The sequence below is a fragment of the Salarias fasciatus genome, chromosome 18 (assembly GCF_902148845.1).
Source record: "Salarias fasciatus chromosome 18, fSalaFa1.1, whole genome shotgun sequence".
Lineage (NCBI taxonomy): Eukaryota > Metazoa > Chordata > Actinopteri > Blenniiformes > Blenniidae > Salarias > Salarias fasciatus.
Genome location: NC_043762.1, coordinates 26,825,029 through 26,849,633, shown reverse-complemented (window position 1 = coordinate 26,849,633; position 24,605 = coordinate 26,825,029). Strand labels below are relative to the sequence as shown.

The window sequence follows — 24,605 nt, the reverse complement described above, 5'->3', positions numbered from 1 at the left end:
TTCAATGTATATCTTGTTTTTTTAACTTTTAATTAGTTATTTATCTTCGATTTTACTCAATATTTACTTATTTTCTAAGTTATTGAGAATCATACTGTATATTTATGGTGTATTTAGTAGTTTTAATGTATATTTAGCATTTATTTGAGGTAATCGAAGCACATTTATGAACTTAGGAGATAAACTTCACGAGCACGGCTTTTAGAAAAGGAAGCAGGTGCTGATAAGGTGTAGAAAGAGGCGACGCTCCCGACGCGGGACGTCATTCATGATGGCTGAATTAATGAATTAACTCTGGATAACTCTTCCGTTCCAGCCGACAGGCGTCCTGAGGAGTTGTGAAACGCCCTGGCAGGGTCTTCCATCATTAGTGGAGTCAAAGTGTGTGTGCGTGTTGTTTTTCTTCCACCTTCCCGATGCGAGCATCAAAAGCACTGGAGTGTTTACAGCCCAGCCAAAGGTTGCAGCTCCGCAGCTTTATAGAATTATTAAGTAAGCAATTATGATAACCCACTGTTTTAAAGATAATGGGCTGATAAGGTTCTGCCAGGCTCTCAGCGCCGGCCGGCCTCGCAGGAGAGGATCAATACCCGGCCCGCGGGACCGCCGTGGACCGGATCGGCGCTTCTCCTTCAAGACCCACATGTTGCAGGTCAGAACGGAGCAGGACGGCCACGTTCGAGGCGCTCTGCGTCGTAATGACCCTGCACGCTAGTGGCATTTTATCAAAGCTCATAAACCTTGAATGACTATATATTGATAAAGACTGTTTAAAGTGTCATTGGAACGATAACATTTGCACTGTAAATGCGGCTGTCGGGCTCCGGGATCCAATGAGGCTGCCGTGATAAGGATGGCACCCAGCGGGTCAAAAGAGCGGCCGGTCGGCCCAGGGGACGATCAAAGACCACTCGCACCTCCATCGCATCGCGAGCACCGGTAACAGCCGGCGTGGGATCAATACCGGGGGCCATAACAACATTACGTAACAGGAAAGGCTCCTCGCGGCCTGGACCACTGCAGACGTGCTTCCAGGACCAGTGGAAGAACTCAGTTCTCCTCAGGAGAATTCAGAGTTTCATGTTGTTGCAGCTAATAATCAGGATTGCACAGTTTTAAATGTCATTAAGGGAAAAAGTTGAGAACGGGATGAATTTCTTAGCTTCAGTTTTTAACACCGAACTTTGAAGATAGTTTGTAATTAGCTGTTGGACTGAAGCTTGAACTCTTCAGATCATTTTTTTTAATTATTAGATAGTTTTAATCTTTTTTAAAACACAATTTAAAATATGAAAACAACTTAACCCTAACCCTATATTATAGCTTAAAAAATACAATTTCTTGATGACAAGCGGTTCATTGTAAGATTTGTATTTGTTTGTGTGAAGAATTTTTTGACATGAAGTTTGTTGTATTGAGCAATCAGAGTTTATTTTACAAGAAAAACCCTGCAGCGAGCAGAGTAACAAACCTGTTAAAGAAGCTGATTAAAAGAGCCAGCAGTCAGTTTTGTCACGTCAGTCGGTCCCGTGTTGTTTGTCTCGGCAGTGAGTGGTTTGACACTTTGGTCGGATCGATGTCAATAAAGCAATCAGCGTGTTATCCACAGATCTCTGTCTCTGCTGCTCAGGTGTCTCATGAGCACAACAAGGACTTTTAATAATCATCTGTCTGGAAAAATGAGAACGTCATTTAAAATTTATCAGCTACGTTTGAACTCATGACCTAACATAAGACATTTAAAGAATTTTGTTGATTTAAAATGAGAAAATATTGTCCTCTGATTTAAAAAATGTGGAAAATCTGCTCAAATAAATTGAATATTGAATATTCTTAGATAGTATATCGGATGATTATCATGACTTATGAACTAAAATGATAAAGAATCGAACAATAAAGACCTGAAATGTTCCTTGAAATGTTTATCATCCTAATGACCAGAGAACCTAAACCGCAATAATTTAGGAAAACACAGCAGAACATTTACATCTCTAAGATTAATGTGTGTGATATTCACCATATCACCACATAGTATAAAGTATTTACACATCTTTGATGTTTTCGGACTCTCCTCCTGACTTTCACATCATCCTCATTTATTCTTTTTATTCAAATTGTAAAGATATAAAAATCCAAAACAAAACCAAAAATGACAAACTGTACAGTAAAACGACGCACCGATGCTTTTAGTAGACAGATTTATGGACTCACCAGTAAAATAACAGTTTTATCAGCTCTTCTGACAGTGACAGCGTTTATCAGTGTCGCCACGGCAACGCACTCTTGTACAATTACAGTCGTACATTCAGATGGATTCAAAACGACATGAATAAATATTCAAATGAAATTTCAGGGATGACTTTAAATGAGAAATGGTGAAATCCAGATTAGATCATCAAGAAAAACATGAGAAATATGAAAAGTTTACATTTTACTGATATGAAGAATTCCATATTTACATAATTTGAGTTTATTCGGCTCATATAAAGTTACATTAGGATGAGTTTTGAGGATTATCACAGTTAAATTGACATTTTTCTTTCTTCCTTATCGTAAAACTGACAATGTCAAATAGTGTTTTTCACATCTTGATAATTAAAAGTTTCAACTAGAAGAGCATGAGAAGACCGAGACGTGTGTGTTGATGAAAAACTGCAGGGAAACTGAAAGTGAAAAGCTTGATTTTTAATGTTACAGTTTATGTGTGTGTGTGTGATCACACACACCTTGAATGAGCGGAGCTGGTCCCTGGATTTCCCTGGATTTCGACACACACGCCAATCCCGGGCCCCGGCCTGGGGCCCCTCCCTCCGGGCTCCTCGGGCAGCCTGGATGCACTTTGCTCGGCCCGACCATAAAGTCGGGCCATAAACTGAAGCGGAGCTGTGAACTGAGTGACATGGCAGAGCGGCGGAGGGACAGCAGACCTTCAGACGGCCGCAGATCAATTCTTCCAGCATGGCAGGAAAAGCCCCAAAGGGCCGCAGCGGACGGCGGGGGGGACGGGAGGGTTCCTGACAAACAGAATCCCAATTTTCTGCTGTTGATAAAGAGTGTCTTCTTGGTCAAACACCATCAAACTGTCCTCTTCAGGGTGTCGAATTAGCTTTAGCATGTTGGTGTAATGCTACTTTGTACCACAAGGTGGTGTCGCGAGTCAGTTTTTAACCCAAAGAGGCAGCAAAGTGAATAAAAATCATCAACAAAGGTTTATTTAACAGCGACCATCGCAAAATGTGAGACAATAGGAGGCCAGTGACTAAAGCGCAGAGCAGACTGGACGCTGCAGCAGCTCAGCACATCCGAACAGTGGAAACAAAGAACAAACAGCAGAATCCTGAACATCCTTAAAGCTCGGACGCCTCAAAGTGGAGCACAAGACAATAAAGCTCTAGCGTCTAGCCTGTCCAAAGGTCAACCAGAAAGAAACAAACAGGTTAAAGAAGGGAAAAGGAACCGAGTGACGCACAGCTGGACCGAGGACAGACTGACCACCGCAGTGCTCCGCCAGCTCCACCCAGCGAACACTCGGGTCATGGCTGGAGTCCAGGAAGTGGATTTTCAGGAGATGTTCCTTCTCATCAGATCTACCAGACTGGAGGGGAACTCGGCCCCCCCCCCGGTCCCCCCAGCAGACCCCCACATGACGGATGAGGTGGTCCGAGACGCTCTCAAACAGGAGCCATCAGTCTGAGTGTGACCACATGTTGTCTTCCTGCACCACACACACACACACACACACACACACACACACACACACACACACACACACCCAGGTTAATTTATAACCCTGAGCAGAGCCGGCGGCTGTACTGCCACCTAGTGCCGAGCTGCGGACCCTGCAGGTCAGAACCCTGCTGTCAGACCACCTCAACACACCGGCGGAGAGCCGCGGCCTCTCACCCCCCCATCACCCCCCCACCGGAGACATGCTGGGTGCACAAACAGAAAGACGGGTGTCAGTGATCACACAGGCCTCCACTCGTCTCCCCGTCGCCCCGGGTGGTGGGATTAACAGACCCCCCTCCGGTCGGCCATGGCTGAGGCTGATAGCAGCGTCTCCGGGACCCCGAGACGAGAGGAGAGGGTCCCCGGTCTGGGAGAGCCCCCCCCCCGCTAGTGTCACCATGAACTGACCGGATCCCAGAACAAAGCTTGAAACTTGGTTCTAAATAAAAGAAGACCGTTCAGAAACTGAAGAGCGTCCTCGCCCTGGCGGACACGACGGTGGAGCAGACATCGAGACGCCTTCAGAACGATGGACGTCTTCAAACTGAAACCGTCCCAGAGCTGGGTCTCCTCCCGAAGCATCCTTCCTGTGGAGGCTTGAATTCATTCATAAATGTTACAGGTGGAAAGCCAGCCTCAACACAGCTTTGTTTGTGTTTTTTTAAGTTTGTAACACTCTACACCCATGAGTCTCCCTGGTTTGCCTCTCAGAGCGGCTCCAGCCCCCCCCCCCCCACCTCCGTCAGGACTTCAAGCCCCCCAAATGAAAGCTGCGGGTGACTTTCACACATCTGCGCTAAACTCTAACGCCACGTTTTGTTTTTCTTTGACATGCAAATCCAAGTATGGCCACCTGCCGTCCCATCAGAGGACCCTGAACCTCAGGTTGGTCAATACGTCACTTCAAGTCAAACCGCATCATTTCAGAGAAGTGCCGCGTTTACACGGCATCGTGTTGAGGATGATGCCGGTCTTCGGCGGGCGCCGTCCGGATTGAGTCACGAGTGAAGATGGCAGCCGAGACGCGGCGTCGGCGTGAAGATGACAGCTTGATGAACGACTCGCCACCGTTTGAAGCCCTCGCCGAGCCGGAGCGCCGAGGCCCGTAAGTCTTTCCGGCAGGTGCCTGACGAGACGAGACGAGACGCCGTCGCTCGCCGGGAAGCGTCGGGGTTTTGGTTTCTCCTGGCCGATCGCACGCCGGCGCTGAGTCCCTCCGAGGCGTCGGGGTTTTCAGCGACTCCACACCTCGGCCGGAGAGACAGACTCCGCCACAGCAGGGGAAAAGCAACAAGATGCTAATTCTCCTCCAGAGAGGAACCAACAGGAGCCGCTGGAAGGTGGGGGGGGGGGAAAAAAATCCAGGTCTTTCAAGGCCTCTGGGTTCATTTAGAACTTTATTTCAGCTATACGGTTGTTTTTTAAAAGCACTTTGTTAGCAATACAGACTGAACGGATCTCAACGGTACTCGTCGTACTGCATATTTCAAACATTCATGCCAAAGGAAAAAAAAAATACAAAATACTACCGATACATTTCCGACGGGACAAGTTATACAGGTATTGAAAATAAAAAGTAGAAAATAGGCTTTTTTTTTAAACCCCCCGCCCTCCCACACACACACACACACACGCGCGCACACACACAAATAAGACAACACTACCATGAAAGCGTTATTAGTGCTTCTAGCTTTAAGTGTCATCGTGATCTGAGAATCCAAACAGCCCAAAAAAAAAAGATTTCAGTCTTTGAAAAAAAAAAAAAAAAACAGCGGTTGCAGACTTCCACGTAGCGACGTAAGCGAGCCTTTCTTTTTCTTGTTTTATTTTTAAAAGAAGTAAGGCGAGTCCTGTCGTAGAAAATCATTATTTTTCCCTCCTGAAGAAAGAAAAAAACAAAAAACACTGGTGAAAAGATACTTTCGGTCTGACTTCCGGAGGAGGAGAGGAACTCCTGACGATGGACAGAAGACGGGAGACTTTGAGGCTACATCGTAGGAAGGCAGTGACAACCTAAAGGCCCTAACGCCCGGGCCGCCGGGCCAAATAATTTACTCTACATTTTAGTGTTCTAGCAGATTGTACTGTAGTTTCATAAATGTTGCTTTTGTGAGAAGAAAAAAAAAGATACACTTAAATTAAAACAATAATTAAAGGAGATAAAGAGCACCTTGTCCCCAAACAAGTCGTTTTTTTTTTTTGTTTTTTTTAAGCGGATGTCGCAGAAACGTTTGTCCAGCTTTCACAGGGACAGAGGAAACGGCGCCGGCCGACCCGTCTGGCTCCGCCCTCTGAAACTTGTGCATGTGCCAAAACCAGGACGAAGAGGAGACTCCGGTCAGAATACAGCCGGGGGGAGAAACACGGCCCGAGCCGGACGCTTCGCCGTAATACTGTTACGCTTTGGTGGGAAGCTCCGATCAGAGCGATCTCTCTCCGACTGTAAACGCTTCGATTCCGGGGGAGCGGCGCGGCGATGAAGGACCAAACTGCTTCAAGTCTGCTCCACGTGCAGGAGGACTGAGCGCAGCGTCTTCCAGTCGGACTTATGGCTTCTCGGATATGCTTCATCCGCATAAAACTAACCGGGTTCGACGGGCCGGCTCAGTTCAGAGCGTTTCACTCGCAAGTTAAAAAACATTACTGGGAGATCAGAGGGTTTTCAAGAGATTGGATTGGATTGTTGGATTTTTTACCAGGAACATGTTTCTATTGGTTGGGATTGATAATTTACTCCAGACTCGAGTTTCTGTTGACATCGCTCCTCATATTTAACAAACTATAAAATGATTTTGAGCTAATTTAATTTGAAATTGCACAATTATATCATGGTAAAGATATGAAGCAGCTGCATTTGGATTAAAAATAAACATTTCATTTGTCATTTTGTTTAGATTAGTCACCATCGCTGTCGTGGATCCTTGTGTTTGGTCACAATTTGACACTTTCTACAGATTTACAGCTAATCTGAGCGCTGTGAGGTTAATCTGATGGAGGTGAACGAGAGATCCGATCACTGCCGTGGCAGCCAGGTCCCGGCAGACACCGCTTCAGAACCGTTATAAACCACATCGGTTTTCCCACCTGACTGTGTGAGAGACGGTGAACCTGTGCAGTCCGCTGGCTGACTTCTAGAGATCAGCGGTTCCAGCTCGGTAAACACACTCTGTGTGGAGGCTGCTACCTGGCGGGGCGGACGCCCGACGTCGACTCAGCTTTTCTAGTGCAACAAATTAAAAAAAAAAAAAAAAAAAAACTGCCAACATTTGGTCTTCAAGTGCGACGACTGAGAGCCAGGCGGCCGACGAGGAGCTGAAAACAAAACAAAACAAACCAAAACAACGGAGCCAGGCGAGAAAAATCAGCTCTTAAGATCCACTTCCAGGGAAAGAGTTCGAGAAGACGAGACGCAACGACGTCGTAACAGCGACACGGCGCCCTCGGGTTCTCCGTGCCAAAACGTCACCAGGAGAAGAGAGAGAGAGAGAGAGAGAGAGAGAGAGAGAGAGAGAGAGAGAGAGAGAGAACGGAGGACGCAGAGAGCTGGTCTGAGTAACAGAGACTCCAATGGGACGCAGTCCGACAGCGGCCGGCTGCGAGGAGCAGGGCGACGGCGGCAGCTGGTGAGGATGTGGCGAGGCGAGGCGAGGCGGGCGCGGTGGATGTGGAGCAGACAGGACAGTCTGTGGGGGGGAGGGGGTGGGGGGCCCCCGGCGGACTAGTAGAGGAGGATGCGGCGCTCGATGGCCTTGCGGCAGATGGGACACTCGCTCATCCGGTCGCCGCACAGCTGACAGGTGCCGTGACCGCACATGAAGATCATGTTCTTCAGCCGGTCCAGACACACCGGACACATGGTCTGAGGAGGAGGAGGAGGAGGAGGAGGAGGGGGAGGAGGAGGAGGAGGAGCAGGAGGAGGAAGAGGGGGAGAATTTCTATCACTGAAAACACTCCATCAGGTTTCTTCAACACTTCAGTTCATGTTTGACATTAAAGATTGATGGTTTTAAGGAATCAAGAGAACAAAACCAGCTTCTGTTTACAGCAATTCAAAGGAGTAAAACCAGGTGGAGTCATGTCCTCTGAAGTTAGAGATGCACCATTAGAGACCAGAATGCATGGCTTCAACATATTGTTTGAGCATAGAGTTTAAAACAGGCTTTATATCATTTAACAAGGACTCGTATCGATACTCTGCTTCGGCAAATAGCTGCAGGTTGATACTCCTACTCTTTAACAACAAGTGGTATCAGTGCATCTCTGACTTCAACCAAATGAATCTGCCTGAAACTGTAAACTTATTGTCAAATCGTCAACTGTTCTATGTTGGTTTCTCTTCGTTTGACATGAAAGAATCGGTCTAAATACAGAAAACCAGATTATAAAAAACAAATCCAACAAACTGGTATTGAAACTGTGTCAGATTTATTTATGTTTCCATTTCCTGACGCCATGACTGAGCGGTTAAAAGTTGATTTATTACATTCTAAAGATGCCTCATCAAAGGCACGTTCGGTTGAAACGTGGAGGAGTGTCGGAGTGTGTGTCGTCCGTCTCGTCAGCTCACCTGCTCCTTGATGTCTTGGAGCTGCTGCTGCAGCTTCTGCACGTCTGCGTTGACGTTGGTGTTGTCTTTGTCTCTCTGCAGGGCCGGGATGTTTCCACTGGCTGTTTGGGTAGGAAAGAGGACACACACACACACACACACAGCACAGACACACACACAGGAAATTACACACAGAGGTTACGGACCTAAACATTCGACTTCATAACTGAAGAGCTGACTGTCCTGCTTAATGCTCTGATGACTGGAGGCACGGTCAAACTGCTAAACGGACGTCATTTTCAAAACGGAGCTGTTTCTATGCAAACTGCTGGAAACAAAACACATGAAAACGATGTGTCAACGGGCTGCGTGAAACATAGATTTAACCTACTGCATTCCAGCGAACATCCTGGAGAGGCTGACCATGACTCCATTTATAAAAACTACACAACAATAATAATAATAATAATAATAAAAAAAACCTGTCACAAGCCCAGTGGCTCCGGTCGGAGAACGAACACTAACTCAGTAAAACAAGCTGGACGCCTCGTCCTCCGTCCCTCCTCTGTGTCTGATCACATGTGCTGTAAATGTTCCTGCAGCGGCTCCACCGCTCCTGACCATCTGCAGCTCCAGCCCGCCCAGGACGGGACGAGCTCCGCCCACTCTGGCGGCTCTAACGGACTGGCTGAGCGGAGCGCCGGGTTCCTGGCCCGAGTCCGGGCCGGCTGACTCCGCTACAGCCTGACGCCTGCCAGAGCTGCGCACCAAAACAAACGGCCCCGACCCAAACGAGTCGCACGCCGTGCAAAATGCAAATAAAAACAATGAATGTCATGTAAATAATTTGAATAGGTTCCACTTCAGAACTCACCGAGGCTACTTCTGTGTGTGTGTGTTTTTTTTTAATAGATTTAGTTAAAGTACGGAGCAGCTTGAACCTGAGGTCAACACAAAACAACAATAATGGAAAAATGAGGATGTGATGAGGGAAACGTTCCCTTTAATGCTCAATTAGCTTTAATTCAAACAGAAACTTCAGCTTTTTGATGCACGGATATGGAAGATGGAGATTTAAAATGCGTCTAAATGACATTTCAGCTCAAAACAAACAATCTTAATTGTATTTTACCCAGAAAAACTACAAACAGAGAAAACCTGAACTGAAAATAGAACATAAATGACACATTAGTTGTAAAATTTGACATTTTCTTGTATTTGAAACTTCATAATTCTCCCCAAAACGTGTTTGAAAAAGGTTGTGAGAGGATTATGTTGCTTGCTGAATTTTCTCATGTTGATAATTTAGAGAAACGAGGGCTGATTTGAGTCGTGGTATTTTCCACCTGACAGTTTTTCAGCATTTAACAACTCGTTTTATTGTAAATGTAGCCGACATTCACTTCCAACATTTCATGAGGCAAATTCAAACTTTTTATTTGCATTTTCCTTTCACTTACTTAGGAATCAGAGTCTTCGTGACACACAGATCGAGAGGGGGGGGGCGGGGGGCGGCACTTTGATCAGTGTGTGTGAGACTGTGTGTGTGGGCGGGGCCCATTCAATATCAACAAATAAAAGCAAAGCAAGGCTCTGATGAACGAGGGGATCGTGGAGGCATACTTACACCAACTTAGAGCCAGATTGTTGGGCTGGAGAAGATCCTGCGACCCCCCTGCCATAGTGTTAGAGCTCCCTGCTGGGGATAACCAGTCACAGTGTTATAGGAGGAGCCTGACCACCAGTACTACCCACTACTGCCCCCCAGGGAGGCAAAGAGCAGGGATTTCAAGAGGAAACTTGCAGGTTGGAAGGAAAAGCAGAGAGAGTCACTTCTAAGCACAACTTAAAATGGCAAGTGAGTTTTTAAAAATCTTTTTTTTTTTACTTTTTTTTTTTTTTTTGTTGCAATCAGCCAAATGCTCAAGCATGAGTCTAAAGCCCGTGATCACAGGGTGGGGGGGCGGGGGGGGGGGGGGGGGTGAGGGAGTGAAACCATCAGACAGGTGCAGTCTGTGCTCTAGGTCTGCTCTATCTCTCTCCTGTCTCCGAGTTCAGGTTTCTAAACACAAACTGCAATCAAATGCGAAATGTAAGTCATGTTACACGTACTCCTCTCCTACTGTTGTGGGACTCTGAGCAGACTAGATGAGGACTGGCTCACTTCCTGTTTGGCCTCACTGGCTCTTGATACCATCTTGTGGTAGGAAGCGGTACTGCAGTGTTCAGGCTCACGGGCTAGCTTGGGTTTTTAAATGTTCCTTCATGTTCTGAGTATTTTATGATGAGGTTACAGTGACTTGATTGAAGTAATCACGGGTACATGGACACTCAGATGTTATCGTATTATTCAGTGGAACCCAATTTGCACATATCATATCCAAATATCACAGCTGTAGAATAACATCATGCCCAATTTAGTTGTGGAAATGATAGTTTAGTTAATTTTAACTGGAAGAGCTAAGTTTCTAGCATGCTCACTAATATGAAAAAAAACAAAAAACAATCAATAGAAGTGATGCAAACTTAATAATAAAATGCAGAAGCAAGCAGCAACTAAAGCAGAAAATCAAAGAGACTGAAGGAAAGAGTGAGATGAGAAAAGAAAGAGAAGTACAACTAAGGAGAGGTGGATTAAAAGGGAACGTGTGGAAGATTCACTCACTAAGGTCATCATCATCATCATCATCATCATCATCATCATCATCAGCGGCATCATCCTCCATACCTTTCCCTCCGCAGCACAGGACGAAGGGCGTGCGGCGTTCCACCACAGCCCGGCACTGTACGCACTTCTTCATGAGGCTGGCACAGTCTGGAGGGGGGGGGGAGGGGGGCACACAACGCTTAGAACAAGACGCCGAGTCGCAGTGTCATTCAGCGAGAAGACGCTTCCAGGAGGAAGGAGATACTTACTCTCACAAGCGCACATGTGGCCACAGGGCTGGAACAAGACGGCGGCCTTTTTATCGGAGCAGACCACACACTCCTCGATCTGAAGGAGGAAAAACAGGGCAGGCGAGGGGGTGAGAGCGTCTCCCGACCCAGAGGGAGGCGGCGCGGAGTCGGACGGCGCGCTGCGTTCAGGTACCTTAGTCCTGGACTGGACCTGCTCCTTGCAGATCAGACACTTCTTGACGCGCGGCGAGCACAGCGAGCAGGTGGCGATGTGTCCGCACGGCCCGAACAGCGTGTCGCGCTTCATGTCGGAGCACACCATGCACTCCTCCAGAGACTCCATGTTGCTGTTGAGAGACGGGCTGCGGGTGCCGACCTGCCCACTGCGGCGCCACGGAGGACAAACACACCAGACGTCTCAGGTTAGGACGACGACGACACCAAACAGGAAAAAACTGAGAAAATCTCCTAAAATGTTGTCTCTTTGTCTCTTTTTCTTGTTGGAAGCAGTTAAATATCACCCTGTATGTAACTTACATTAATTGCCAATTTTATTCATGACTTATATTTATTTATTACTGATTTTTAAATTAGAACATCGATCCGTCCACATCAAATCCATATTTATGAAAGTCAAACGGAAACGATGAAAAGATCTGAATGATTGAAGGACCTGTTTACACGACAACATTTTCAGGTGAAAACTGGAAACTTCCTGAGCATTTCAGGTATTTGTTTACATGACAAAAATGCCAGAGCCACTGAGCCACTCCGTGTACTTTCCATTGGTAATGTGTATTTATATTTATTGAACAGTTTTTGTTCATTAAACTCGTGGTCCAACATGCCACCTTCGTCATTTTCAGCAATTCTGCTGGAAACAGACGGAATTCTCAAAACTTTGCGATGTAAACTGTACAAATGTGTTTTTCCTTGGAATGTCAAATAAACAGGGCCTTACTGCCCAACTTTTCAGCTCCCATTAGCTCTTAAAATACTGTGAATGATCAAATAAAGTTCTAATAGCGGCGTTACAGTTAAAGACAGCTGGATTTAAGTCTCTGCATGCTCGGTCTGAGCAGGTTTCCTGTGTTTTCCTGTCCTGACGCTAAACTTCCTCCCGTTGTGGGCTCCACATTCACCGTGGCGGAGCAGCAGTGGCATTGATGTTCTCATCCAGCACTGAGTGAAACGCCAAACGGGCTCCCGGAGTGTTTACCTGCTCTTCTCTTTGTGGCATTTGGCCAGGGCCTTGCAGAGGCTGGGGTCGGGACACAGGTCCAGGGGAGACTGGCCCTTCTTGTTGCGAATGGTCAGGTCGGCCCCGTTGGCGGCCAGGAAGCAGGCGATGGACGCTGCGCTCTTCTTCTCCGCTCCCTGGGTGCCCAGGCCCATGATTAACTGAACACACACACACAAAAAGAGATTAAGTCAGAGGAGGAGTGAGTGTTTGGCTCTAACCATCTATTCTCAGTATAATTAGTCCTGCAGTTCCACATCACACCACAAGGTGGTGTGGTTAGTCAATATAACCTTTAGTTTGTTTCTATTTTGATAAAATAGAAATCAGATATCTAAAATGTACAAATCCCCCCAAATAAGGGCTTTAATTAAATGTATCATGTTGTGCCAACTGAGACTAGCTGTGTAATGTCACTGAGTTCCACTAGGTGGTGCAGTCAGTCTTCAACCCGTTATCTTCTAAGACCTTTCACACAAGAACTCGTTTTAAGTCACATTTAATTCCACAGATAATTCACTACAGCACACACAAGTAACACAGACATCCCATTCTTAAATATTTAAAACATGTTGGGTACTTCAGAAGTTGGGAAATGAAACGATACTGAACCAAAAAAAACCTCTAAAAGCCTGAGTTTGATTGACAGATCAGATCATATCTGCTTCTGAGAGTGAAGACCTGCTAATTTAATTTTCAGTTGTCATGTCAGACACTGATCGGGTCGGTACGAATTCACCAATTAAAGAAATCCTGCCTCAGAGAGGCTCCCTCATCCCGTCTCCTCACCCCGGCTCAGACCCCCCCCACCCCCCCCGTCCGCAGCACAATGGACCTCCCGTGTTCGATGGTCTGATGGAGCCACTGGGCCGGCTAATGCCACCCTCATGTGGACGAGAGCGGAGAGCGTCCACTGCTCACATCTCAATTAGTCCGCTGTCTGCTGCACTGGTCCAGAGAGGGGGGGGGGGGTTAGTGTTGTGATACTAGAGTCCATCCCGCAGGAGGAAACGCCCCCAGATCCCACACAGTGGATGGATGGAGATCAGTACGTCACATTTCTGTCTGCGTCACACACCGTGTGTGTGTGTCTTCTGTGTCGTCTACTCTGCACACTAAGCACTAACATGCTGTCGTTCACGTCATGTTGTGTAGTTTTATAGAGTCGTTTCCCGCGGCGCCGCCAGAGTCACGTTCAGGGGACTCGGTGTCGTTAACGTCACACTGAGCGGCGCTCCGACACCGTGTCCTCTGTCGGCGTGTCGTAATGACTGTCTCACACACACACACTCCAGCACAATCATTACAGCTATAAGATGAAATACGTCCGTGTGAGGATTTCACAACTTTTTGAAGCGACTGGGCCTTTAAAATGATCGACAGTGAACAAAACAACTGAAAACCAGACAAGAAGTGTTGACAGATGGTGAAAACAGCAGTGAAATGTCCAGATACGCATGTAACTATCTTTTTTTTTTTTCTTTATTTTTTTTAAATGAAAGCGTCCCAAATTACTGAGTGGGATCTTCCTGGGACAAATGATCCTCACTGAGTGTCGGTCGTCCATCACTCTGATAGATAATTACCCCTGCAGACTGGTAACACCCCAAACCAGCACCAGTTCTCCAGATGCTGTGACACAGCTGTTGTGAAATGTGAGGAGAAAATGTGCGCTTGCTGCCTCAGATGCCATGTTAAGGAGAGTCACTCATTTCCTGTCTATGATTCTTACGTTATGGTTTAAGCAGCATTAAATGACACACACGTTTTTAAAGGATTTATACTTGTCGGCTGCCTGGATTGATTTTAATTTAGGTGAAAAACATGAACATCGCAGGATCTTTGTTAAAACCCTGAAACACCACCTGTGAACTGCAAGTTAAGTTATAAGTTTGCTGTGATTTGGTTCTTCTTCTCCAATAATTACCCTCCATTTGAGTGTAAAACACTGTTGTCTTCAAGGTGAATGATAAGTGTGTAGTACCGTGTTCTTGGAGGGCTCCCAGGGCTCCACTTTGCTGACATCCTGCATGTCCTGGAGCTGCCGCAGCTGGGAGAGCGTGTGGTGACGCAGCGCCTCATGCAGCGGCGTGTCCCCGTCCTTGTCCTGCACGTCCAGCTTGGCCTCGGCCCGCACCAGCAGCTGGACAGAACCACAGACGCTCTTTAGCAACCGCCGTCAGAAGCGCCCTCATTCTGCGCTGCGGCGCCGGTTTAAGAAGGCCTCAGATCAACTGCTTCAGCTTTGAGCTCCCTCAATTATGGAGTGCATTTTTTCCTGGAGTCCACAAGATGGCAACGTGGCAGTCTCAGTGCTGCCTGCAGTCTGAGGCGGCGGCAGCAGCCGGCTGCAGGACATCCAGCCCGGTAATGGAGTGCTGCTCTGCAGCGACGGAGGAAACGCGAGGAAGAGGAGGACCGACTCACCCGGACGATCTGCGTGTGCTGGCGCTCCACCGCCAGGTGCAGCGCCGTCTGCTGGTTCACATTCTGGATGTCCAGGCTGGCGTTGCCCTGGGTGGAGGAAACACACACACACACACAAAATCAGAATCTATGGGAGTTCTCGCAATTTTGCCAATTCACGTTAAATGGTGGGATTTAATGTGGCGTCATTTACCCAGAGACACCGTGACCCTGGATGAGATAAGTGGAATCTAAATATACCTTTTTTTTCTCCTCAGATGAACTTAGGTCCCATCTAGTTTTAGCGTATTCGTTTCAGAAAAATTTCACATTTACACAGCATTTCAGTTTCCACGGAAACGGCAGAACAGACTCAAAATGATCTATAGTTAGACCACAAGTCAGCGCTGCTTGTTTTCGTACTGAAGCCACACACACACACACACACACACACACACAGACACAGACACAGACACACACACAGACACACAGACACACAGACACACAGACACACACACACACACAGACACACAGACACACACACACACACACACGCAGAAAACAAAGAGCGACAACAATTAAAAATGCGGAGTTGGATCGCCGTTACAGTGATTCTCAACTATAAAACCATCAAGTCATCATCGCTTTGGTGTTTCTGCTGCGTCGGGACTTTGCTTTCAAAACGTTGCCCTGTAAACCCGAAACCTTTCTGAAACGTTGCGTTTTCGGATGAAACGTCATGTAACCAAGGCTGAAAGTTTATCTCTGACTGAATTAACATTTAACTCACTGCTCCATCTTGTGGTCCTACACAAGGCTGGGGTGTGAAATCGCAGCCGTGTTTAAATATTTGAGGCTTTCTGAATGTTTCACACCGATAAACTGAAATCAGTATCAATTAACAGCAAGACGGAGATAAAGATTGATTGTTTAGCACATGAAGGACTGCAGCAGCCTCTGTGGCGCTGTGTGTGTGTGTGTGTGTGCGTGTGTGACGACAGCACGTTTCTTTCTGCCAACCAAAGCGGGGAGGAGAGAGGGGGGAGAAAAAGAAGAAGGAGCATCCTACAAAAAAACCGCTGCATGTGATTGTCATTTCCAATTGCAAACACCTCAGCTGAGGAGATGAGCGAGGCAGATAAGCATTGTGATCAGGCAGTGTGTGAAATCCCAAAGTAATAAGACGGACTGGCTGGGAATCTGCAGTGCACCTCGGAGTGTGCTGCAGTTTCTGAATAGAAAGCTGAGCCATCACTGCGAACAAGCCCATTTCAGGAAGTTAGAGGTGGATGGGGGGGCTTTAAAAGCAGCCCCCCCCCCCCCCCCCTCCCCCCACCGTTCATGCGTTGTTGGAATGTTGCAGCAACGTTACTGCCTTGCACCATATCCTAATTAACCCAGATCCTGCTCGATCAGGTGACTCTGCTGTAAACTGCTGTTAAGTCTTCGGGGAGCTAAACCTGCAATCTCGTAAGGGTGGGTATAAAAAGAAATAAGAAAAAGGGAGCGTGAACCTGCGATTGTAAGAGGGGGGGGGGGAGGGATGCGAGGGGCCGGCGGCTCTGGAGAAGCCCCCTGGAGGCCGCCTGGACCGTATGGATTCAATAAAATGAAAGTAGCGGTTCCAGGAGCTTCAGCTGCTCCACAGCTTGGAGGCTGAGGCGAGTGCAGTGGAAGCTGCTTTTACTGCTGCGCATCGAGGTGAGGAGCAGTCCGCACCCACGCTGCAGCGCCTGAGCGCAACCGTGCACGCTAGAAACAAGCGTTTTCTGGAAGGCAAATGTTGTTTTAGTCCATCTAAGATAAGAATCATTCACATTGGCCGTTCTGAGTTTTCTATTGAAAACATGGCGTAAACAGGGCCAAAGATAACAGTGTAGGACGAGGATGCCGTTACACTTTCTCTCAGTCGTTCTCATAACTCAAAGTAATCCCAATTGTGATTGTTATTTCTTATTTTTACAATAAGTCGCTAAAATCTGCCAGTGAAGGCAGCATGACTGCGCTCACTCCAAGGGAGTTCAAGGGGGCAGCTCTTTTAGATTTGAGTATCGATCGGAGAAAAATCAGCTGAACGTCCAACAATCTGCTCTGGGTTCAGTTTAAGTCTCCAGCTTCATCTGTCACAGAGGCAGGAGGCAGTAAACGTTTCCAATGATCGCTTCTTTGGTATTTAATTTAAAATGACGATAGATTAATCTTTACTCGGATAATTTACTCTCTAAACCAACATTTTAGTTCAGGGGCCAAAAACAGCCTGATTTCATCTTGGGGGGACGGACTGGGAGAATAAAGCCTGAATAATAACCGTTAAAGTTTAACTTCTTTCTTTGTTGTGGCGCAGAGTTTACATGAATAAAATGTCTATTTTAGCAAAACCAAACTATTACTACGCTAAATTACAACAATCTCAACATAAAATACATTTTAATAAAACCTTCTGGTGAAAAACTTCTGCAGCTGTTGCAGTATGGGTATTTTCCACAAACACACCCTAACAGCATGGCTGATGCGAGTTCACCATCTTTCATGGCGGCATCACTGATATCTCAGCTCCATGTCTCAATGTTTTGCCCACTACTCTTAAAAATTTTGTTCAGAACAGTCAACGGCCAGACTGGAGCCTCGTGTCGGCCGGTTTAGGCCCACGGGCCTCATGTTTGACCGTCCCGCTCTGCATATTTTAGCCAGATAATTTCTCTATTCATCCTGGTAGTTTCCAGACAGTACTTTTAAGGACTCGACACTCGAGTGGAAAAACATCCGTAATCAATTTATCTCTCCACCGGCAGACTGGGTAAAGAGGAGCTGCCTGGACAGAGGCTGAAAAATAAATATCATTACAAAGTGCTTTGTCGGGTATTTCTACACAAAACTAAAACGGTCACTAGCATTTTTTTAACATTTTAATTATGATATTTAAAGTTTTTCAGTGAACAAAAAAGGAAAATGAGATACTGTGGTTGTGATTTTAGAACCTAAGAATAATTAAAAAATTGGAAATTCACCTGAAATTAACAGACATTATAATAATAATACAGAAATTATATGGAGAAAAATAACTTTTTCCATGTATTTAAAAGTTTTAAATGCCGAGAAGCCATATCTCTTTCACCCCCTGGAGGTGAACTTTCACTTTTCTTGATTTAGATGTTTATATTATGATGGCAGTTGTGGTTTAATTGATAAATTAGATCTCCATCAAGGAATAAAATCTTTGTAAATGGTTGATGAATGTCATTTATATAGTGTTTTTCCACTGCTTAAGCAGACCTCAAAGCACCTTACACAGTTATTCACATGCGGCCGCCATGCAAGGTGATCAATCCATCTACTGGGACCAGTTTGGGGTTCAGTGTGTTGCTCAAGGACACTTCAATGCGCGGGACATGGGGAATCAAACCAGTATTTCACACACTTTTTGTGACGTAAATGAATTAAATGCAAACTAACCTATTGTTAAGATACACAGAGATGTTCTCCACCTCATCGTCACACATGACTGCAGCCATTGTGCATTTGTTGCTCCTGAACCGAGCCCGATGCCCTCTGGGGCCGGCGCCGACGCTCGTATCGGTCAGCCATTCCAACGTTGCGCCCTACCTGGTGCACCAGGAGCTCGGCCACCTCCACGTGGTTGTTGAGCGCGGCCAGGTGCAGCGCGGTGTAGCCGTCGTCCTTCTTCTCGTCCACGATCCACGGCCTGGGCAGCTTGGACAGCAGCACGCGCATGGCACTGCGGGGGGGGGGAGAGCGAGAGGGGAGAGTGAGCACGGAGACACGACCACGGCCCGGCGTACGGCCGTGGCGGGACTCGGCGAATCCGCCCGTCTCGTTCACACTCGCTCCTCTTCACAGCGGAGCGGATCCCGCTCTCCCACATGGCGACAGGAATACTAAATCAACTTGGGGAGGAGTTGCTTTACCAAGCAGAGTGTTATTTACATCGAGCTCTGAGCGTTGCGAGTGCGGAGTGTGTTAACTTCAAGCGACCTGCACCCCCCCTCTTCCTCCTCCTCCTCCTCCTCCTCAGTTAAAAAGAGAAGCCAGCTTTCCCCTGATGATGCGCAAAAGCGCCTATCATTGCGAGGCATAATAGTAATTACACAAGATTTAGCTGCATTTATTCAGGTCTCCTCCTGGGAGTGAAACGGACAAGGCTGGAAAAAGAGGAGGGGGGAGGGGAGGGGAGGGGCGGGGAGGGAGCGAGGGGGGTCCATTGTTTGAACAGGGATGTTAAAGCAGGAGTGGTCCGGCGTGGTGGAAAGAGCCAGTTTCGTGCCACTGAAGGTCATTTGGAGGGTGCGTACAGCGCCGAGGCTCCACTGCAAAGGCAAACGTGCAGAAGGAGTCGCGGAGCGAGTGGGCACGGAGAGGGAGGCGGTCGCAAACACAGCACACACACATTCAGGAGCTCATCCGCCGCTCGCTGTGCATGGTTTCTAATGAACAGTCCGCTGCATGCAGACACCGACTTCCCCTGAAAACACCGCACAAACCCAGACACTTCAAACTGTTGGGAAACGCTTTGTGTTTTGTTCAACAAAATATCTGGGACGACATGCAAAACTGTGTTTTCCTGCAATTCCAGTCAGCGCACTATCAAGGTGAATGAATGCAGATATTTTCTACCAAAGATCGAGATGTGAGAGTCTTAGTTGGAGGAAACTCAAAGGGACAAACTTCACATCGAGACAGGAGCAAGGAGAATTTTTATATATATAAAAACTGAAGCGAGTAAGTTTTTGATTGATCTCGTAAAATCAGATCTGTACACCAGTAATTTAGATTTTGTGAATGTCTCAGTGTTGTGTGGTATTTATGTAGAGAAGCACACAACTACAAACTACACCAAAAACAGATGCGAGGCATTTCAGAGAAGTTGTGTTTTCAACTGATTTCATGAAGACTGAGTAGAAGTGTTTCCAAAAATTCTCATTTTTGTGGAGATAGATATTCTCATAGTTTCACTATGGAGCCTTTTTCAAACAGTTGCATTTTCAGTGGCTCCGAGCATCGAAACAACTTAACAGAACTTCAGCGTTTTCACTTTAAAACATCCTTTAAACGGGGCTGTAGTACATTCTGTCTTTGGTTCTTGAGCAAAACCGATCGTTAAACTGAATAAATAGTTAAAAAAAAAAAAAAAAAAAATTGTAATTACAAAAAATAAAAGCCATAATTTGACAGAAATTAAGAAGAAATAAAAAAGCTGGATTGGATATAAAATTGCTTGCAGCATTACCTACACTTTCCACAATGAACCTTGAAAGAATAAAAAAAACAAAAAAAAACCAAGAAGCTTTCAGTGCGGAAAAAAAAAAAAAAAAACATCCCGCTGTGTGATTCCAGATTTCACCACAAGATGGTGTGGAGAGTCAATCCAGCATCTCACGCTAAATCTAGAGATTAGCAGAAAAACAAAGTGAAAAGCAAAAAAACCTGCACTGCTGAGACTCTACAGCCATTCGGTTCCTTTTTTTGTTGGAAATAAAAGCGCTAGCCAGCTCTAGCCTGCAGGCATGCTTAATTAAACTTCTTATTATCATTATTCAGGTAACACAGAAAACATTATATTCCAAAAAAAGGAGATGAATTCTTAATTCCGTGAGGGTAAAATATGAGATGGAGTCATTAAGGGGAGATAGCAGAGGTGCTGAACTGGTGTGAGGGATGTTGGACGCCGTCCCCGGCCTGGTCTGTGACTGGGAACACAGTGTACCTTCAATCGGCATGGAAGCAGCAGTGCAGGAGGGAACGCTCCTGACCTTGTTTAACCCTGAATAATCTTTGAACTGCGACAAAAGGAGGCAGCTCTTTTTCCCCCCCCCGCCGCTCTCTCTTCCCTTCTTCCGCCTACTCTCGTACTTTGATGCGGCCGCAGCGTTCACGCCAACGGGAGGGTAAGACGAGGGGCCGGGACAGGAGAGGCCACAGCCGGCCAGGAGAGGGGAAAAGACGCAAAGACGACGAAAGGAATGCAAAGCAACGTGCCGGCGAGCTCTCAGAGTGAAGATAATGGGGACGGCTGGTACTCTGCGGGGTTTTTTTTTTTTTTTTTTTTCCTTGCTGGCTGAACGTACAGCTCGTCTCCCTCCTGCTGGAGTAATGAAAGAGAGCATCATCAGCACAGCCTCTTGAGGAAAGCAGGGAGGGGAGCAGGGGAGGCTCGGGGCAGCAGTCAGCACCTCTGGAACGGACCGAGCGTCTCTGCTGCTGCTGCTGCTGCTGCAGTGATGAACAGCGCAGCACACTGATCCCCGGCTCTCTCGCCCTCTCTCTCCCTCCACACACACACACACACACACACTCACACACAAACATACACCTGCATTGCTTGCAGCCATCTTCAACCACTTAATGCAGAGCAGCGCTGCTTAAAACGTGATAGCGGCCGCGCCCAGTGCCCGCCTGATCTCACATTCATAATATGTCGCCTTTGTTATCGGGGAGCGATTTGCTTACACGCTGTAGGTTTTACATCCCATCGGGGACCCGCCAGTAATTTCATCGGTGGCTCACTCCGCTGGGTAGGAGCTGGAACTTAAACAAGCAAATTATTGGGGAAAAGACCTTGCCACATCAGATTCTCGCCTGGAGCGGCAACATTAAACTTATTCCCAGCGGTTCGCCGCATCACACTGAGCCTTCCTTTATAGAAACAATACGGGAATGTGCCGAGCTTTTTTTTGCACCACAATCAAGGGCAACTCTTCCACATGAACCTTTTGTTCTGGAAGTTTTCCCCATTGGTGGGATAAGTTACATTTGTGCGAGCCGGATTGGCTGCAAGTCTGGGCCATGCACGGCGGCGGCGGCCAATGGGAGGGCAGGCTGGCGCCTCCTAGTGTCAGCGGCGTGCGGCTGAGGGGTGGGCAGGTGCAGGAAGCCCCCCTCCATTATGAGTCTAGATTGACAGGCTCCCTGCCATGCTGGGGCGAAATGGGCGGGCATTAATATTAATGCCCCATACTGGCGCTGCTGCAATGCAGCTCAGCTATTTGCTGTAAAAGCACATTAAAAAAAGAGAATTAAGAAGAATTCAATAAGTAGTTGGAAAATTCAAGTGATGCTGGGGGTTGATGTATGATGGGAAGAGAAGGGGAGAGGGAGCGTTAGGTGGTGGAAGTGGGTCACACTGCGGAGAACCACCCCCTCCAGCCGGCTCCGGCCCACGGGCCTTATGTTTGACACACCGGGTCCTCTTGACCAGGATGCCCGTGAGGCTCCGAGCGCGGAGGCGCCGGTGTCAGAAGGGTCGACGGGCCCCGCTCACGCCGCCCTCGCCGCGGCTGACGGCCATCTGCCCGCCGGTCAGCGGCCGCGAAGCGCGAGCGGTGTCACAGGACGGCAACGCGGCGGAGGACGGGGGCAGGAAACCAGCAGCCGGAGATTAATGGCTGCGCACAGACATATGGTTACGCTGAAGCGGGAAGACGTGCGCGGCATACCGCCGTCTGGTAACTAAGGAAAGTTGGTGGAAGAAAGGTGCCACCTGCCATCGGGCAAATACAACGCTCTGCAGACGTGATAATGGGAAAAGGTTCCGTCTGGAAAATGGTACAGTGAAACAAAGAGGTGGTCCTTCACCACAACAATATATTAATGGATATTACCAGAATAAACAACGGATCTCAGGTTTATGGCTGTACAACATAAGTTTGAGATAGTTTTTCTAAAATAAGATTTACTAGGCTGAGTTCAAACTGGAAGCAGATGCCTCCTATAAGGAAAAGCAGTATTATCTTTAGCAATGAAAACCATCCTTGAAATGTTACTCAATGTCAAAGTAATAAAGCTAAGTAGTTGGAAGGTAATAAATCAAGTGACGAGATCTAAATATAACTTGGAAATTAAATCAAAATGTTGAAATTTTCATAGCTTCAAATCATTACTTAATCCTGATCATTTCAACCTTGATAGAAATTCACGACCTTGGAGACGAGTCTCAGAAACTATCAGGAATTCAAGTTTTTGACTGTTTTTAGGGGATAAACATGAATTCATTGGGATTATTTTTTTACAGAACAGGGCACAACAACAGACAGAAGGTCCCAACAGAGCTGTTAAGTAGTTATTGGGAAGATAAATGACCCGTCTCCATGACAACTGGGCAAACTCTAATCCCTAGTGTTGACCTTATTATCGAGCCGGAGTAATGTTGTCTCCAATGTTCTGTAGCTGCTTAACCTGGTCTCACTGTGCTGCGAGGTTTGTCTTTATCCACAGTTCTTTTCTTCCGTTCCAGCCTCCCCTGTGATGTGGGCTCCTTCCTGGAACGGCGGTTCCAGATGAGACGCCTCGAGACGATGCGCGAGGTGTCAGCTCATTGAGGAGGCCGGATCAATACCTTCAGGTCCTTTGAAATAGTGGACCCTGTTCCCAACAAATCATTCACAAATGCAACACGCTCCCACCAAATGAGCAGCCGCTCATCCTCCACCTCCGCCCCCGCCTTTTCAGTCAGAGCGGGGAAGCGCTCTTCATCATATGTGAGAGGTTTGGAAGCCGCTGAGTCTCTAATTCACTCGCAGCTGGGTGGAGTCGTAAACCTGTTTCGCTGATGGTAAAACACGCTGCTTTGAATAGGACAGCTTGGCTGCCGTGTCCCTTACTTTGTCTGAAACTCTCCGAGAGTGTGAATGAGACAAACGGCGTTATCTAAAGTCCAGGAACGCCAACGTGATTCCATTTCCCTACACTGGGTGGCAGTAGTGAGTCGATGTCCTCAGGGGATTGTCAATCTTTTCACTGTCAACCAGTTTACTGTATCGTTTACATTTCATTCATTAGCAGCATCTGAACACGCCTTGTGTTGTTTCCGTTACTGACTCAGTGCTCTGCCACCTTGTGGTTCAAAGTGGAATTACAGCCAGAAGCAACGTCGCAGCTAGCTTCACTCAAGATCAATCAATTCCTGGTGACAGAAGAGACGACCTTGAAAGGATTTTGTTGTCAAAGACCATTTTTGAAAAGAAAATCAATTCAGAATTGAACTGAGAACATATTTGCTGACTAAACAGAAACACAATCTAGAAGTTTCACAAGTATAATTTAGAACAAAAGAAATGTTTTTTAATTTCTTTTTTTTGCAGGAATTCTGAGCCAATTTCACTTTCTTTTTGCTTGTTTGGTCATTTTAGCTCATTCAGGTGTTTGTTGCTCTTTTTCTGTTTTCTCACAATTTCAGCTGTTCACTTATTTTTCTTTCTACCGTTTTTATTGTTAATTTTAGCCGTTTCATCCACTTTTTTGCCATTTGTAGCAGTTCTTACTTTGTTAGCCTTTTCAGTTTTTTTCTTTTCTATTGGTTAATGGTATTTAAATAATTTAAAGTCATCTTGCCAGCCTTAGTGGAACTTTCTGTAATCATTTCTTTTCCAGTTGTTTTGGGGCTCCCAACATAACTTTTACGTTGACATGTAAACCAGCACCATCTCTGTTTCTCTCCAATAGTTTTTTGTATTTAAATTTGGTTAGCAGAGCAACATTCAGTATTTATCATCTGAAGAAGGCAGCATGCAGATCACACACACAAAGTGTTTTAAAAATCTGTCTCGTCTTCACATAAAAATAAGACAGTCATGTTTCTTTATATCTCATTGGAACCACAGACGAGTCAACGTCTGGACAAATTTACACTATACGTTCAGTCTCTTATGGTACTAAATTCACGTCTTTGAAATAAGACCATGACTTTTGGTAATTCTGTACATGATTTTGGGTGAAAGTATGCCATGAAAATAAAGCGCCCATTGTGGCTTTAATAGTCGGGTCCATCGTTGC

General features: G+C 46.6%; 1 protein-coding gene across 6 annotated transcripts in view; it reads right to left on the bottom strand.

Moving 5' to 3' along the window:
• Positions 1-5,107: 5,107 nt before the first annotated feature.
• mib1 (MIB E3 ubiquitin protein ligase 1) overlaps positions 5,108-24,605 on the bottom strand; it is a 68,594-nt gene continuing 49,096 nt past the window's right edge. For 3 of the 6 annotated variants that reach the window (XM_030114355.1, XM_030114356.1, XM_030114353.1), the window contains 10 exons: positions 18,423-18,555; positions 14,841-14,927; positions 14,398-14,556; positions 12,393-12,574; positions 11,367-11,556; positions 11,192-11,270; positions 10,941-11,090; positions 9,903-9,974; positions 8,297-8,397; positions 5,108-7,588 (listed from right to left, as the gene is read on the bottom strand). In XM_030114355.1, coding sequence (XP_029970215.1) covers positions 7,448-7,588; positions 8,297-8,397; positions 9,903-9,974; positions 10,941-11,090; positions 11,192-11,270; positions 11,367-11,556; positions 12,393-12,574; positions 14,398-14,556; positions 14,841-14,927; positions 18,423-18,555 — 1,294 coding nt within the window. In that variant the 3' untranslated portion in view covers positions 5,108-7,447. The remainder of the gene's footprint in view (positions 7,589-8,296; positions 8,398-9,902; positions 9,975-10,940; positions 11,091-11,191; positions 11,271-11,366; positions 11,557-12,392; positions 12,575-14,397; positions 14,557-14,840; positions 14,928-18,422; positions 18,556-24,605) is intronic. The other 3 variants (XM_030114354.1, XM_030114357.1, XM_030114358.1) reach the window with 3 other exon arrangements.